Source organism: Schistosoma haematobium, chromosome 4, assembly GCF_000699445.3.
Source record: "Schistosoma haematobium chromosome 4, whole genome shotgun sequence".
In the NCBI taxonomy this organism is placed as follows: Eukaryota; Metazoa; Platyhelminthes; class Trematoda; order Strigeidida; family Schistosomatidae; genus Schistosoma; species Schistosoma haematobium.
The window spans coordinates 470,063-483,141 of record NC_067199.1 but is presented as its reverse complement, the minus strand read 5'-3'; the positions used below and the strand labels follow the sequence as shown (position 1 = coordinate 483,141).

At 33.2% G+C, this 13,079-nt stretch overlaps 1 protein-coding gene across 1 annotated transcript in view; it reads right to left on the bottom strand.

The window, feature by feature from the left end:
- Positions 1–13,079, bottom strand: part of SLC7A5_5 (Large neutral amino acids transporter small subunit 1) — a 36,977-nt gene that overhangs the window by 8,033 nt on the left and 15,865 nt on the right. The window contains exons 5-7 of the mRNA XM_035731072.2: positions 9,508–9,708; positions 6,653–6,802; positions 4,189–4,273 (exon numbers count right to left, since the gene is read on the bottom strand). Of these exons, the coding sequence (XP_035588495.2) occupies positions 4,189–4,273; positions 6,653–6,802; positions 9,508–9,708 (436 nt within the window). The remainder of the gene's footprint in view (positions 1–4,188; positions 4,274–6,652; positions 6,803–9,507; positions 9,709–13,079) is intronic.

The following is a 13,079-nucleotide window of genomic DNA, read 5'->3' as shown; positions in this document are numbered from 1 at the left end:
AGTTTTTTTAATGTAAACAAAATGTTGTTATTTATAATAAAGATACGTTTTATAGGTATCATTGCCAAGGTTTGATTTGATCATTTCGAATAAATTGAGCATTGGATAGATTGTGATAAACAAAATTAATATATTTGTAATATCCCAATGAGTAGAAATGTCAGATAATCTAATTTCTTTCTAGTTATTCGGATATCTACAAATCTATTACTTATTTAAAGATGTGTTTTCTCATGACAGTTGTTTGATATATAGATTATGATTTATTTGTTTTTTTTAAACACTTAAACATTGGTGCAAGGAGACACCAAATAGATATGCACCACATAAATCATTCGATTTGTGTGAGAGCTGGCATACTTTCAGGATGTACAAACCGAAAGAAGTGGTTTTCTTTGGAAGTCACACCGGGAGCCTTCGATCTAAAGATGTGATCCACAAGGCAGTGGAGCATCGTAAAGAGATGCAGTTCTATGGTATCCGGTCACCAACATTAGGTTCATACGCCATTTGTTACTTCAGGATACTGAAGCCCATGTGCAACAATGGTTTGGAATCACGCTTTTCCAACTCCCCTAAGTGGACTCTCCGTATCCAGTAATTCGGTTAAAGCGCCGTACATTCGCTTTTCCCCCTCTCAATTTTGTAAACAACATCGATGGTGCGAAAAGGCAGTGAGTAAAACTTCACTGGCATTGGTTGTATGCAAGTGGCCATGTGAGAGAATTTGGAGTAGGAGAGTGGACTCTCCCAACTCTCGACCGTACTAAAGCATTTGGAGAGGGAGGATATATAGATTACTTTGTTATGTATCACTTTAGTAAATGTTACAAATGAAAGACAATAATTGAATCAAAACGATTCTATGTTGTATAGATTTAAAAAGATTTATCTATCAATTAAGAATAAAAATGAATCTCTATTGATATAATAAACGATTGCAATAAATGAAAAGAACAGGAAGTTACTTTTTTCTTTTTTTTTTTTTTTTTTTTGTTCCCGTGAACAACCTACATTTATGTTGATTATATTTAATAAATTATTGATTTATAATTTTATATGAGCCTAGTTTCAGTTTAATTTTGTTGTTGACATATCCGTTTTCCCCATTCATAAGTAACTATTCATTAATCATTAAATCTACTATTGAAACTTAATATTAAACAAAGAAACTCCATCAAAATCATTCACCTGAGCTACAAAACTTCTTCACCATCTCAAACTACATCTTAATCATGCTTATGAATAAAATTTAAATGAAATACAAAAATGCATTAAAGTATAAAAGTATTCTTATGCAATAGATCAATATATCAGATCATAAGTTGTTGAGTTCCTAGAATCAAAATCATTACTTAACCTTTGCCTTAATCACTCAGAATCCATATAAACTAGCAGTCTTATCATCAACTTACTTCAAAATGATCATTATACTTGAAATTACATATAGGATTAATTGTGATTAAAAATGGTGTAATCTATGTTAAAATAGGCAATGATCTATGGAGAATATTGTGCAGATTACCATACACTTTAACAAAATAGTAAAACCATAAAACGGAAATAACTCTTAATTCAATATAAAATAGACAATAAGGGGTCATACATTTCAAACAATTTGATCACACACTTCTATATGGAAACAAAAAAGTCAACCAGACAGGTTAAAGATAAACTGAAACCTCAAATCAAAAGATGTGTCCGTATAAACGGTATGTGGATGACATCATTGTCATAGGGGATAAACGTGAAGATATGAACCGCTTGTTAAAAGAACTAAACACAAGTCAAAAGTATATTTCTTTTATATATGAAGAAGAGAAGAATAACCAATTTCATTTTCTAGACATACTGATTAGTAGGAGAGATGATGGTTCCAACCAATGTTCTGTATATAGAAAGCCGACATGGGCAGGACAATATATTAGTTTACATATTCACTACCCAATTCATTACAAACGTGGACTAATAAAGGGATTATTCAATAGAATCAATGTATTTGTACTAGCGATACTATTGAAGTAGAGACGAAGCTCTTGAGTGAAACGTTAATGAATAATGGTTATTAATTGAAGTCCATAAACCGCTGAAAGAGTTGCAATACGATTAGACCGATGACGTTTCCGGCACCCAAAAGGGAGTTTACATTATGTTGCCATTTAGGGGCGATTCAAATAGTCTCATGTTGAAGCAGAGACTTAAATTAGCCATCAACTGGACATTTTATGCAGTTCAACTTGCCATTACTGAAAAGACAAGATCTATGTTTCACCAAAAACTCAAACAAAACGTAAGCGATTCTGTCTATCAATTTGCATGTATGTGCAGAATCACGTACATAGAGAGGAACAATCGTGATCAGCAAGAAAGGATGGCGTAACACATACCCAAATGGCTGCAGAAACAAATGAATTCCAATGATCAATTAAAATCACAGGATAAACAGACATCTTCCTCCATTGTGAAGCATTAGATTAAGACTGGTTGTAAGGTTGATATCAAGTCAGCGTTTGTAGTATTGTACAAAAGCCTTCAAGGATTTTTACTAAAGTTTATTGAAGCCTTCGTTGTAAATAAACTTAAATCTCCTTTATATATTCAAAAACGATTTGTCCTTACCTTTAACCTATCCTAGTAATGTTCTTAACAAGTATATTATGTGTGATCAGATTGTTCGAAATGTAGTCTAGTGAAGTTCTAAAGTTATAGCGTGAGATTATGATGACAGTGGAGTTCTGTCATGTCATGAGTTTAACTTGTCAATGACATTGAATAGTGGTTGTATAATATCACAAACTGAATAAATTTGAAAATATGAATTTCATCTCTGTGATAGCATTCATCATAACGTCTAAAGATTCTAGATTCCGTTTTTATCAAGCTCTATTTATGTATGATCGAACATGCCCCCAAACGCCCTAGCAAGGCCGAGAGTGGAAAGTCAGCTCTCCCTCTCAAAGTGCCCTCACACGGTCACGCGTATGCAGCCTCTGCCAAGGAAGTCCTACTCACTGCCTTCTCGTGGAGGGGATGTTGTTTACAAAATGAGAGGACGAAAAGCGAATGTCCGGCGCTTTAACCGGATTCCAAACCAATAGTGCACATGGGCTCCAGTATCCTGCAGGAACAGATGGCGTATGAACCAATTACTTGGTCACCGGCAACCATGGGACTGCATCTCCTCACGATGCTCCACTGCCTTGTGGGTCAGACCTTAGGTCAAAGGCTCGGGGTGTGGCCCCCTAAGAAAACACCTGCTTCGGTCTGGGCACCCAGGCAGTATCACAGCTCAGACACATACAAATATGGTGTGTCGCATATATATTTGGTGCCCTTTTGTGCCAATATTTATGTTTTGAAATAAATAAATAAATAATCGAACGTAGCCAAGTTTTATTGAAATAGATTTTCATTTATTTTAAGTTTTCAATGGTCTTATACAACTGAATTCAATTAATGATTGAAACATTTTTGATAACAATTAACTAAAGGTATCTACTAACCTAAAAGAAAAGAAAACTGAAATGAAAAACTATACTGAATGAAATTGACTAGAATAATGATAATAAAAACATAAAATGCTATTTGATTCATTGCTTTAAATGACTTCCGTTTCCGTCAATAGTGTTTTTTGTTTATTTCAATAACCCTTAACTCAAGGTACAAAAGATTTTTGCAACAAAATGTTCTTCAGATTTGAACTTATATGAAATATCGAATTACAAAAGTAAACTTCGTAAAATTTCATATTAATAAAATAAAACTAAATACCTTATGTTAAGTAAAGATGGATAGTGGTTAGCAGTGGAATCCAGTTTGACGCACATTTCATCCTATTTAGGGCTCGTCAACTAAATGTACCTGCATCTCAGAGTTGATGGTCACTGTGGGACTCCAACCCAGTACCATCAGCTTCAAACAGCATCGCATTATCCACTTAGGTACTGTGTCCTAATAGCTACCTGCTTGTGTAATGGGGTGGAGTTCAACTTTAGTGTTATTTTACATGTATCTTCCCACTGTTATGTAGGACTGCAATTGATCAGTCTTATGTTGGCATATGTGCATCCTGTGAGGATCGCCTTGATATGCCCTATTCTTTATTTAATATATATATATATATATATATATATATATATATATATATATATATATATATATATGGACATACGGATAGAATTCACTTACATGATTCAATTGGTGCACCAATAAATGTGAAAATAACCAATAAGAATGTTATTGTCACATAAATAATTGCAAATGGTAAAGGAGCCTTGATAAATGTATAAAGATAAACAATAAAAGCACAGAATTTAATTTTAGTTTATTTTAAGAAAACTTACATTATTAACTGAAATGAATTAAGAAAACAATGAAATGTAATGAGTATTGTGTACAGTTATCTTATTTCATTCCATTTTTGAACTCTTCAATAGTATGAACTCATCGACTTATACTATTAGACTTTAAAAGTGAAAATCATAAAAATTTTGCCTAAATATCAAAGTATTTGATCCTTGCCGAGAGTGGAAATATGGATAGAATTACTTTAGTACACACATTGTTATCATTCGATGAAAGCCTTTTGATGAAAGAAGCCATTAATAAGATAGGTGAAACATTTTGAATAGTTATCTCATTCTGGTTTATGAATTTTTTTTTTGTTGTTGTTGAATTTGTAATATCTACATGATCAAGCATTAAATCTGAGATAGTAAAGAATGATGTTTAAAGTTCAACTTTTCATAACTTGATATTTTACTAGACTATGAGCACAATAGATTATTTAAATGCTAATACTATAAACTACCTAATTAGACATTGATATGTGAAAATAAAATAGAATGTTAAATAGTTAAGTCATTAAAGAACAGTTATGCAGTTGTGAGAAAGTCTCTACTGTAAAAGAAATGAAATTGTTTTAAAATGATACAGCAGATTTCTTCAACTGTTTTGATAATGCCTATAAGATATCAATTCTCAAAGTTTCATCTTGAAAGGTGTTGTAAGTGTGGAATATTTGTGATTTTAAACCTTTTTATACTACCCTGGTTAGAAGTAACTTCTTACTTATTTCATTTTTTCAATCATATGAATACGTAACAAAATGAAGCCAGTAGGTCCTGGGTTCGAATCCCGCAGGGTGCGGGTTCGTGGATGCGCACTGCTGAGGAGTCCCATACTAGGACGAAAATGAATAGTAGAAAAGTGTTAATGTCAACAAACAAACATGGTACGCAGAAACGTTATATAATTTTAAAGAAATCTTTGAAGAATGATTACTATATAATTGATTGAACCGACTCTTAAACTTGTAGATTATTCGTTAATGTAAACGCATTCACGATTCATAGTTGAAGTTTCCAGATCTTAAATCGATGACATCATCGTTTATTTTACTATTCTTGTGTATATGTGGAATGAAGTGTCAAAATTGGTATTTGACATATGAATAAACAATCTTTTAAACAATTAACTTTGTACACTTGAATGTAATAACCCGATGTATATTGAATCTGAAATTTGAACTTGACATTAACAATGAAACTTTGAAAAAAAATGTTTAGTTGCTAGGGTTGAAGCTATCACGAGTTCACTTAATCTGAGAACGAGAAAAAAGACTCGGTGAACAAAGACTAGTAAGCTAGCTATTGATGCATCCCAGCCCTGCTAACTAGAGGGAGAAGTCGAAGCTTGGAATGGAGAAGCATATTCTCCAAACAACCAGAAAAGAACGATAACAACAAACACAATTCAAACGTATATATATACAGTACAAAACTGTCCTTGGGGAGAGCTATCAAATAACATACTGAAAGACGCAACGAACCAATAGCATTTAAGATATTTTTCAAGTGGGAACTACGACATGAAGATGACAAGAGCGCCTTTGGCGCGAAAATAAAGAAATTCAAACTTTCTAAATAAAATTACGAAATTAGGTTCTTTCTCAGGTGAGTTCTGGGGATCTAACGTCCCCAACATTAGAAAAATGTTCCGGATGGATATTTTGTTTTTAAAAATTCAGCTTGACAATAACATTTACTAATATACTGCTCTTGATGATGTTGTTTTTCATTAACTATCATTTATAAGAATAAATTTTATTATGTTAAAAATATTGATGATTTGAAGTTTAAGAAGAAGTATTCTTAAGAGCTTAGTCATCAGTAATCAAACAATCATGTAATCTCCTGTTTCACGTAAATAATCACGATAACGTATTTCTACCAAATCTTGGTATATGATTTTGAAACTTGACAGTATTGTGTTTTTTGAAATCTTGAGTTTAACAGTTGAAGATATCATCACTGAGCTGATTGGTGCTGAAGAAATAAGATTTCTACACTGAATAATCATTCAATAGTAAATAATGTCATATAATTGAATTCCATTACTTAGGATGCGATGTTTCCATCAGTGACCAATATCCTTGTTTATTTACTTGACATTAAATTACACATTTATTGCTTGGGCTATTGACACTAATTGGTGACGTAAAACGTATTGAACAGAGTGGTATGCAAACATAGCGACAATAGCTGAATGTCAACGGTTTTAAGCTTACTATAGAATACGTAAGTGGTTCTAATGAGAAAAATAAGTCGAACAAGAATATTTAACAAAACAACAAGAAAACAATCATACTTACTTTAACTGGACGTTTGGCATCAGGTCGTGTATATCTGAATACGATAACAATCATTACACATACGCCAATAGCTAACCATTGAACAAAACCCAAATAGGTCATCAGTGAATAAATATCTGTTACAAGAAGATAAGCTATACCGGTGATACACTTTGAGAATGATGATAATGAAGTGAAGAAACAACAAAAGAACATTTGAGGAAAGGGAAAAATAGCAGAATGTAAATGGAGAAAGAGATAAGCTAATGGACAGTTATCATACGTAATAATCGATCAATGGTTCTATGTATTTTAATGATGTTGTAGTTATAGCGAGTAAGTATTGACAAAATGTAGGCTTTCATCAGGCTTTCATGAGTAACTTTAAACTATTATCATGAAAATAAATAGCTAGCAAAGATTTTTATTTGAGATGAGGAATCGATTGACGTTAAACCACAATTGGAAATCTGGAAGCACTGGACGACCGTTTGGTCCTGTTGTGAGACTACCATGTGCTCACTAGTGACTAGCTTCGTGAGGAGATCCTCGGAGTTCTAATGAGAAGCCGTGATCAATGGAGCTACACTGTTTCGAGTAGAGACTGGTATTTATCTCAGTACAATGGAAGATGGTCGCTCAACTTCGTGGATTGGTTGAGGTTAGATATTAACATTATTGGATGCTGACTCAGAGATCTAGAGGTTAAGCGTTCGTGCACGAAACCAATAGGTTCTGGGTTCGAGCTTCGCAGGGAGGGATCGTGGATGCGCACTTCTGAGAAGTCCCGTAAGAAGACAAAACGGCCGTCCAGTGCTTCCAGGTTTCAATGGTGGTCTGGCATCAATCAGTTCATGATCTCAATCCAAAGCTTAATAATCTCCACAATCCTATATTGAGAGATTTTTGCATAGGAACTACTGATACTATATGTATGTAACTAGGTTGGAAACTGATATCTGATTATTAGATGCTGAACAGTTTTGATATTATCACATTATCATAGGATATGAAGACTTAAACATCAAATAATATTGTTACAAGGTGCAATCGCGTTCAAAACATACATTTTTTCCAAATTTCTAATGTTCCTTCTTATCTCAGCACGGGAAAAATGTAAAGATAATGAGTGATTTGACTGAAAACAATATTTTTCGACTGATTTTTATCAGTTTTTACTTTGCGTAATAGTAGTAATAAAATTAACATACTAATCACGAGTTTAGTGACTCGACTAAGAGTCAAATTGTAGGTGTAAGCGTTGGTGGTACTACTATCCCATAACCGAAATCTTGATAGGTGAAGCTGTATTTGTGATCCTACGTTAGTGGTTAAGATTTGAGTGCTTTAAAAATTAAGCTACTGTAATTGTGCAATACAAACTTATATTTTACTAATCTGCATAAGTTCATTCTGTCAAATAAATGATAACAGACACTGTCTACTTAAAGTCTTGAATAAGTAGGCTACGATGGAATAAACAATAAACATTTACGATGTTAGGTGGTTGGAGGTGATTGGTAATAAAACCTGAGCCTAGGTTCGTGCTCGTTGGCATTCATAACCAAGGTGTGCCTGAAATATACAGGTAACTATTGCTCCACTCTGTATTTGAACTCACAACACCCAGAAACACAGTACAAGACGTTACGAGTCAACTATTTGAGTAGTGACCGACTTCCAGTGAGACTAAAATATTTACGACTGAATTGTCACCGACTACTGATCATATTTGTCTTGTTCTTTAGGTCTGATCAAATTCTATCAACTGAATTTCGGTGTGGCCACTAGTCTGAGTGACTCGATATCATGTTCACCATGTTGAGATAATAAGTGTTTAAAAGAAAACCTGGGTTCGAATCTTACCGGTTATATCAGCTCTCTTGAGATCGCTGGGACGTCTTTCTGCTGAGAATCAACTAGCACGAAATCTATGTCAAGCACAGTTTCCTGTTGATTAACTTCAAACACCTAATGTAGTAAAAATAATGTCGAACCACTTAGACAAGTGTATACACTGCAATTTAATCAACAGATTTCGATCAGTTGTAAAGCATGAGACGATTCAACTTGAAACCACAAATTGAGATTTGCCCGTTTCCGTCATCTTGAATAATTTTAACTGTTGATTCTACGACTATCAGTTAATCAATGATCTTAACTGTTGACTAAAAAAATTATTCCAATTTCTTTCTACATTTTGCATAATTGAATGTATGCAGTTTTAAAGAAAAAACATTTGTATGTGATTCATCGATTTGTGTTTTATATTTCAGATAACTCATCCAGATCCAGATAAATCTTCCATCTAGACTAAGTTCAATAAAAATCCTTCAACATTTAAATAAACAGAAGGGGTTTGGGGAGATTTTAGAAATTTCACAGGTTGAAATCATGAGTCAACTGAAACTAGACCGGGTCTGTTGTGAGATATCAGCTCACTGAAGACAATGGTATACGGTGGCTCAACTTCGTGGATTGGTTGAAGTTAGACATTAACACCATAGGATGCCGGCTCAGTGGTTTAGTTGGTTAAGCGCTTGGAGCGAGACTGATAAGTCCTTGGTTCGAATCTCGCGAGGTGCGGGATCGTCGGTGCGCACTGCTGAGGAGTCCCATGCTAGGACGAAACGGCCGTCCAGTGCTTCCAGGTTTTCCATGGTGGTTTAGCTTCAATTGACTCATGATTTCAATCTGTGGAATTTAAATAAACAACGATTATAATTCAGAAGTATGAATAATTGAGCAACTGATGACTAGACTTATAGAATGTAACAAAAACCAGTCAAAAACTCTGCCAACAACAATAAGACAAGGTAATTATTTTTTACATACTACAAAATTTATTCAATCGAAGAATTAAACTTTATTCTTACAGTAAAAAGGACAGCTGGTATTGGTGTCAATTTATCCTTATGCAGAAAAGATATGAATCTGGGCATATGAGATTCACGGCTAGCTACAAAGAATATCCTCGATGTAGTCAACATATTGCCATTAACACCACCAAATGTCGAGAAAGCAACAAATATTGGCATAATCCACCATGCTGGACCGTATATTCGATTAGCAAATGTCTAAAAAAAAACACAACAAATAATAGAAAATATAAAATGTGTTTTTATTCAAATATTTTACATTTGGTACTGATTACTATATTTTACAAGGACTTATACTAAATTTGAGGCATTGTTTCAGCCGAATATTCTCTCAGAGGATTTTCTCTGATTGGATTAGGTGATTAGATTATTAATAAAATAAAAACAGTTTTGATATCGTTTGATAAGTATCATGAAGTATAACAAGAAGTCACAAGACTTTAAAGTATCAAATAATGAGGATGAAAGTCGATTTGAAAATAGAATTATTTCTATGAGTCTATGTTGTTATTGTTGAGTAGAATTAATCAGCCTTTATTGGTATATGTGAATTCTGAGTGGATTGATTTAATATTGCCATATAGTCACAAGCTATATTATATTTGAACTGTAAGAATGGAATGCAGAATGTGAGTTTAGCTCCATTTGTGGCTGGTTGGTTGAATGTACTCGCATCTTGGTGTTGATGACTTCGACGCAGTACCCTAATGTCTGTAGACGTCAACGCGTTATCTAATCAGCCACTAACTTTAGTATTTTGAACATCAATACTGGATGCACGTAAATCCAACTGATAAGTCCCAAATAGGATGAAACGTGACTCCTGAATTTTACTGCAAGCCAATATCCAACTTGAATAAAAAGTGTGGCGGACTTAATGAAGCTTAATATTGTCTCAAGTTCCCAAACGTATTATAAAACCATCTAGCCGATTCAGTTTATAAAAAGTAACCAACAAAAACTGAAAACTTAGACTTCTACTCATTAACCTATAAGTAACTTATTTGCTATGTGACCTGAAGATTGTGAGTTTATTACTATATAGCACCGTTCATACGCACTACTAATTAGTTTTAAAGTTGGATAAAACAATCATTGATCAGATGCAAAGATGAAAAGTGACTAGCAGTGGAATCCAGTTTGATGCGTGTTTCGTCCCATTTGAGACTCGTCAACTGGATGTACCTGCATCTCAGAGTTGATGTTTACTGTGGCACTCGAACCTTGTACCATTCGCTTGAAACGCCATCGCGTTACCCACTCAGCTACTACTGAGTCCTCATAGCCACTTGCTTGTGCAATGGGGTGAAGTTGAATTGGTTTGGTATTGTTTTACTGGAATCTTCGCATCGATGTTTACCACTGAAATTGATCAGTCTGGTATTGGCATATGTGCATCCTATGCGGATTGCCTCGATTTTGCCTTAATTCACAAGCATTATATGCAAAGATGGATAGTGGCTATATCTACGCAATATGCACAGTAAGAGTCTGATCACTTGTAGTCTTAAACATCAATGAGAAGATTCAAACAAACAATACCAACTGAATTTAATCATTGCTTAGGTTTTAATTAATTTTATTTCATCAGTAATATCACCATTCAATAATTAGTTAAATTGCATAGAGACTATTTTAAATTAAAATGAATTAGTTTAGACAAAACCTAGACTAAAAGTAAGGGGGGAAATAAAGATTGAATTACAAATTGACCTATTTTTTATCATCTTAGTTAGAAAACATTAAAACTTATTTACTGATTTAAATTATATGAGTTAAGCTTAGATTTAAAAAAACAAATGAGTTGACAGGAAATGTGCATTATCTACCCCATACATGCCTAACTACAAATGATGGTTACATAATTATTAATTCTCTCTCTCTCTCTCTATTCAAGGTTATTTGTTCTTTTACGATACATTTAAAAAATAGGGAAAATCTTTTTAACGATTGAATTATATTGATTGTTTGATAGTATCTTAGTATATGACAAATAAGTCTTTTATACTCTCAGTTAACAATATTATTATGTATTTAAGAAAAAGTAAGAAATTACCTTTTTCTTTTTTGTTACCCTTATGATTGGGTCACTCACTGGATTATAACAATAGGTTACTATCAAGTTCGCCTATCGACTATTTTTTCTCCTTATGCCAACAGAATCAATAGCTTTACTCAGAACAATTACTTTATGATTCTATACAAACAACTGAGACCTTAACACTTATTTGCCCACTAGCTTCTTTTCACCTAATGTTCAATGAGAAGACGAAGTTAACCAGCCAATTTTTTTCCATTACTTTTATTGACTATTGTCTACCATAATAACCCAAACACTCAAAGAATTATATACGTTCATTATCAGAGGAAAAGAAACTAAATATGAGAAGTTACAGTTCATGCATAACCCTTTTCAATTCTGTTCCAACATATCAATATTACTGAATAAATAACTGGGGCATTAATTATGCTAGAGATATATAAATATAAAATCAAACTACCCGATTGGTTGCAACTTTTCCCAAATTTTGAAATTTCATTTTTGCTCCACCCATAAATCTACTCCAGTTTTATCTTAACAAAAGTTGCATCTTGTTGTTAGTCAATTTCATTTTGTTATGGTGATTTTTATCCGACTTTTCAGTACAATAAAGAAATGTTTATGCGTAATTATTGCTTGCTTAAATCAATCTCCTTTAGTCTCTACAACAAATTTACTGAGCGAGATTTACCCCTTGGGTTATTCGAAGATAGAAAAAAACCAACCTTTTATTATCTCGCATAGCAAAAATCATACCTAAAATTATTTCATTGTGTTTTAGTGTTTGTAATCAGTCAGGAGGATCTGAAACTTGGTTTAATACTAGTTAACACTCATCACTAAGGCGTACTGTAATCTAGGATGAGACTGATACTATCCATAGGATTAGAACTTTTATCACAAACTCAGATGTCACTGTCGGGTTAGTCGGACAGTGATTTATCTTTTGTAGGATTGTGATGTGCATTGATCAGATAGAGTCAAAACTAATATCTCATAAAATACAAAAGTCATATTGGAATACAAAACTGATTAAATGCTATAAAACGAAGATTTGAAATATAACTGTCAATAATATAATCATCGTCACGTACGTTCAAACTAACAGTTATTATTAAATGAATAAACTCACCCACATGTGATTGCTTATGACCTAAACTTCAAGTGTGAAGGCTAATAATACTACCCAGTTGCTCGAACCAAAGTAGGTGGGGCAGGGTTCAAATCTGGTACTTAGTAACCAAAGGTCGAGCGTCTTAACCAATAAACTATCTTTCCACTTATATACAAAGAAATGTTGAAACGAATCAGCAATTCTTTAAAATAATATTATATGAGTATGAAGAATTTGAAGAGAATGAAAAGTTTAGTTTTTCGGTTAATTCACAACAACCTTTCTTAAGTCATATAACAGAAGTGCAGTTAATGATGTAATAAGTTAGAAATAGAATTTATGCGAAGATATTGAAATAAAACCAAAACAATAACTTCAGAAAACCAAGAAAATACCACTTATAGAGACAAATAA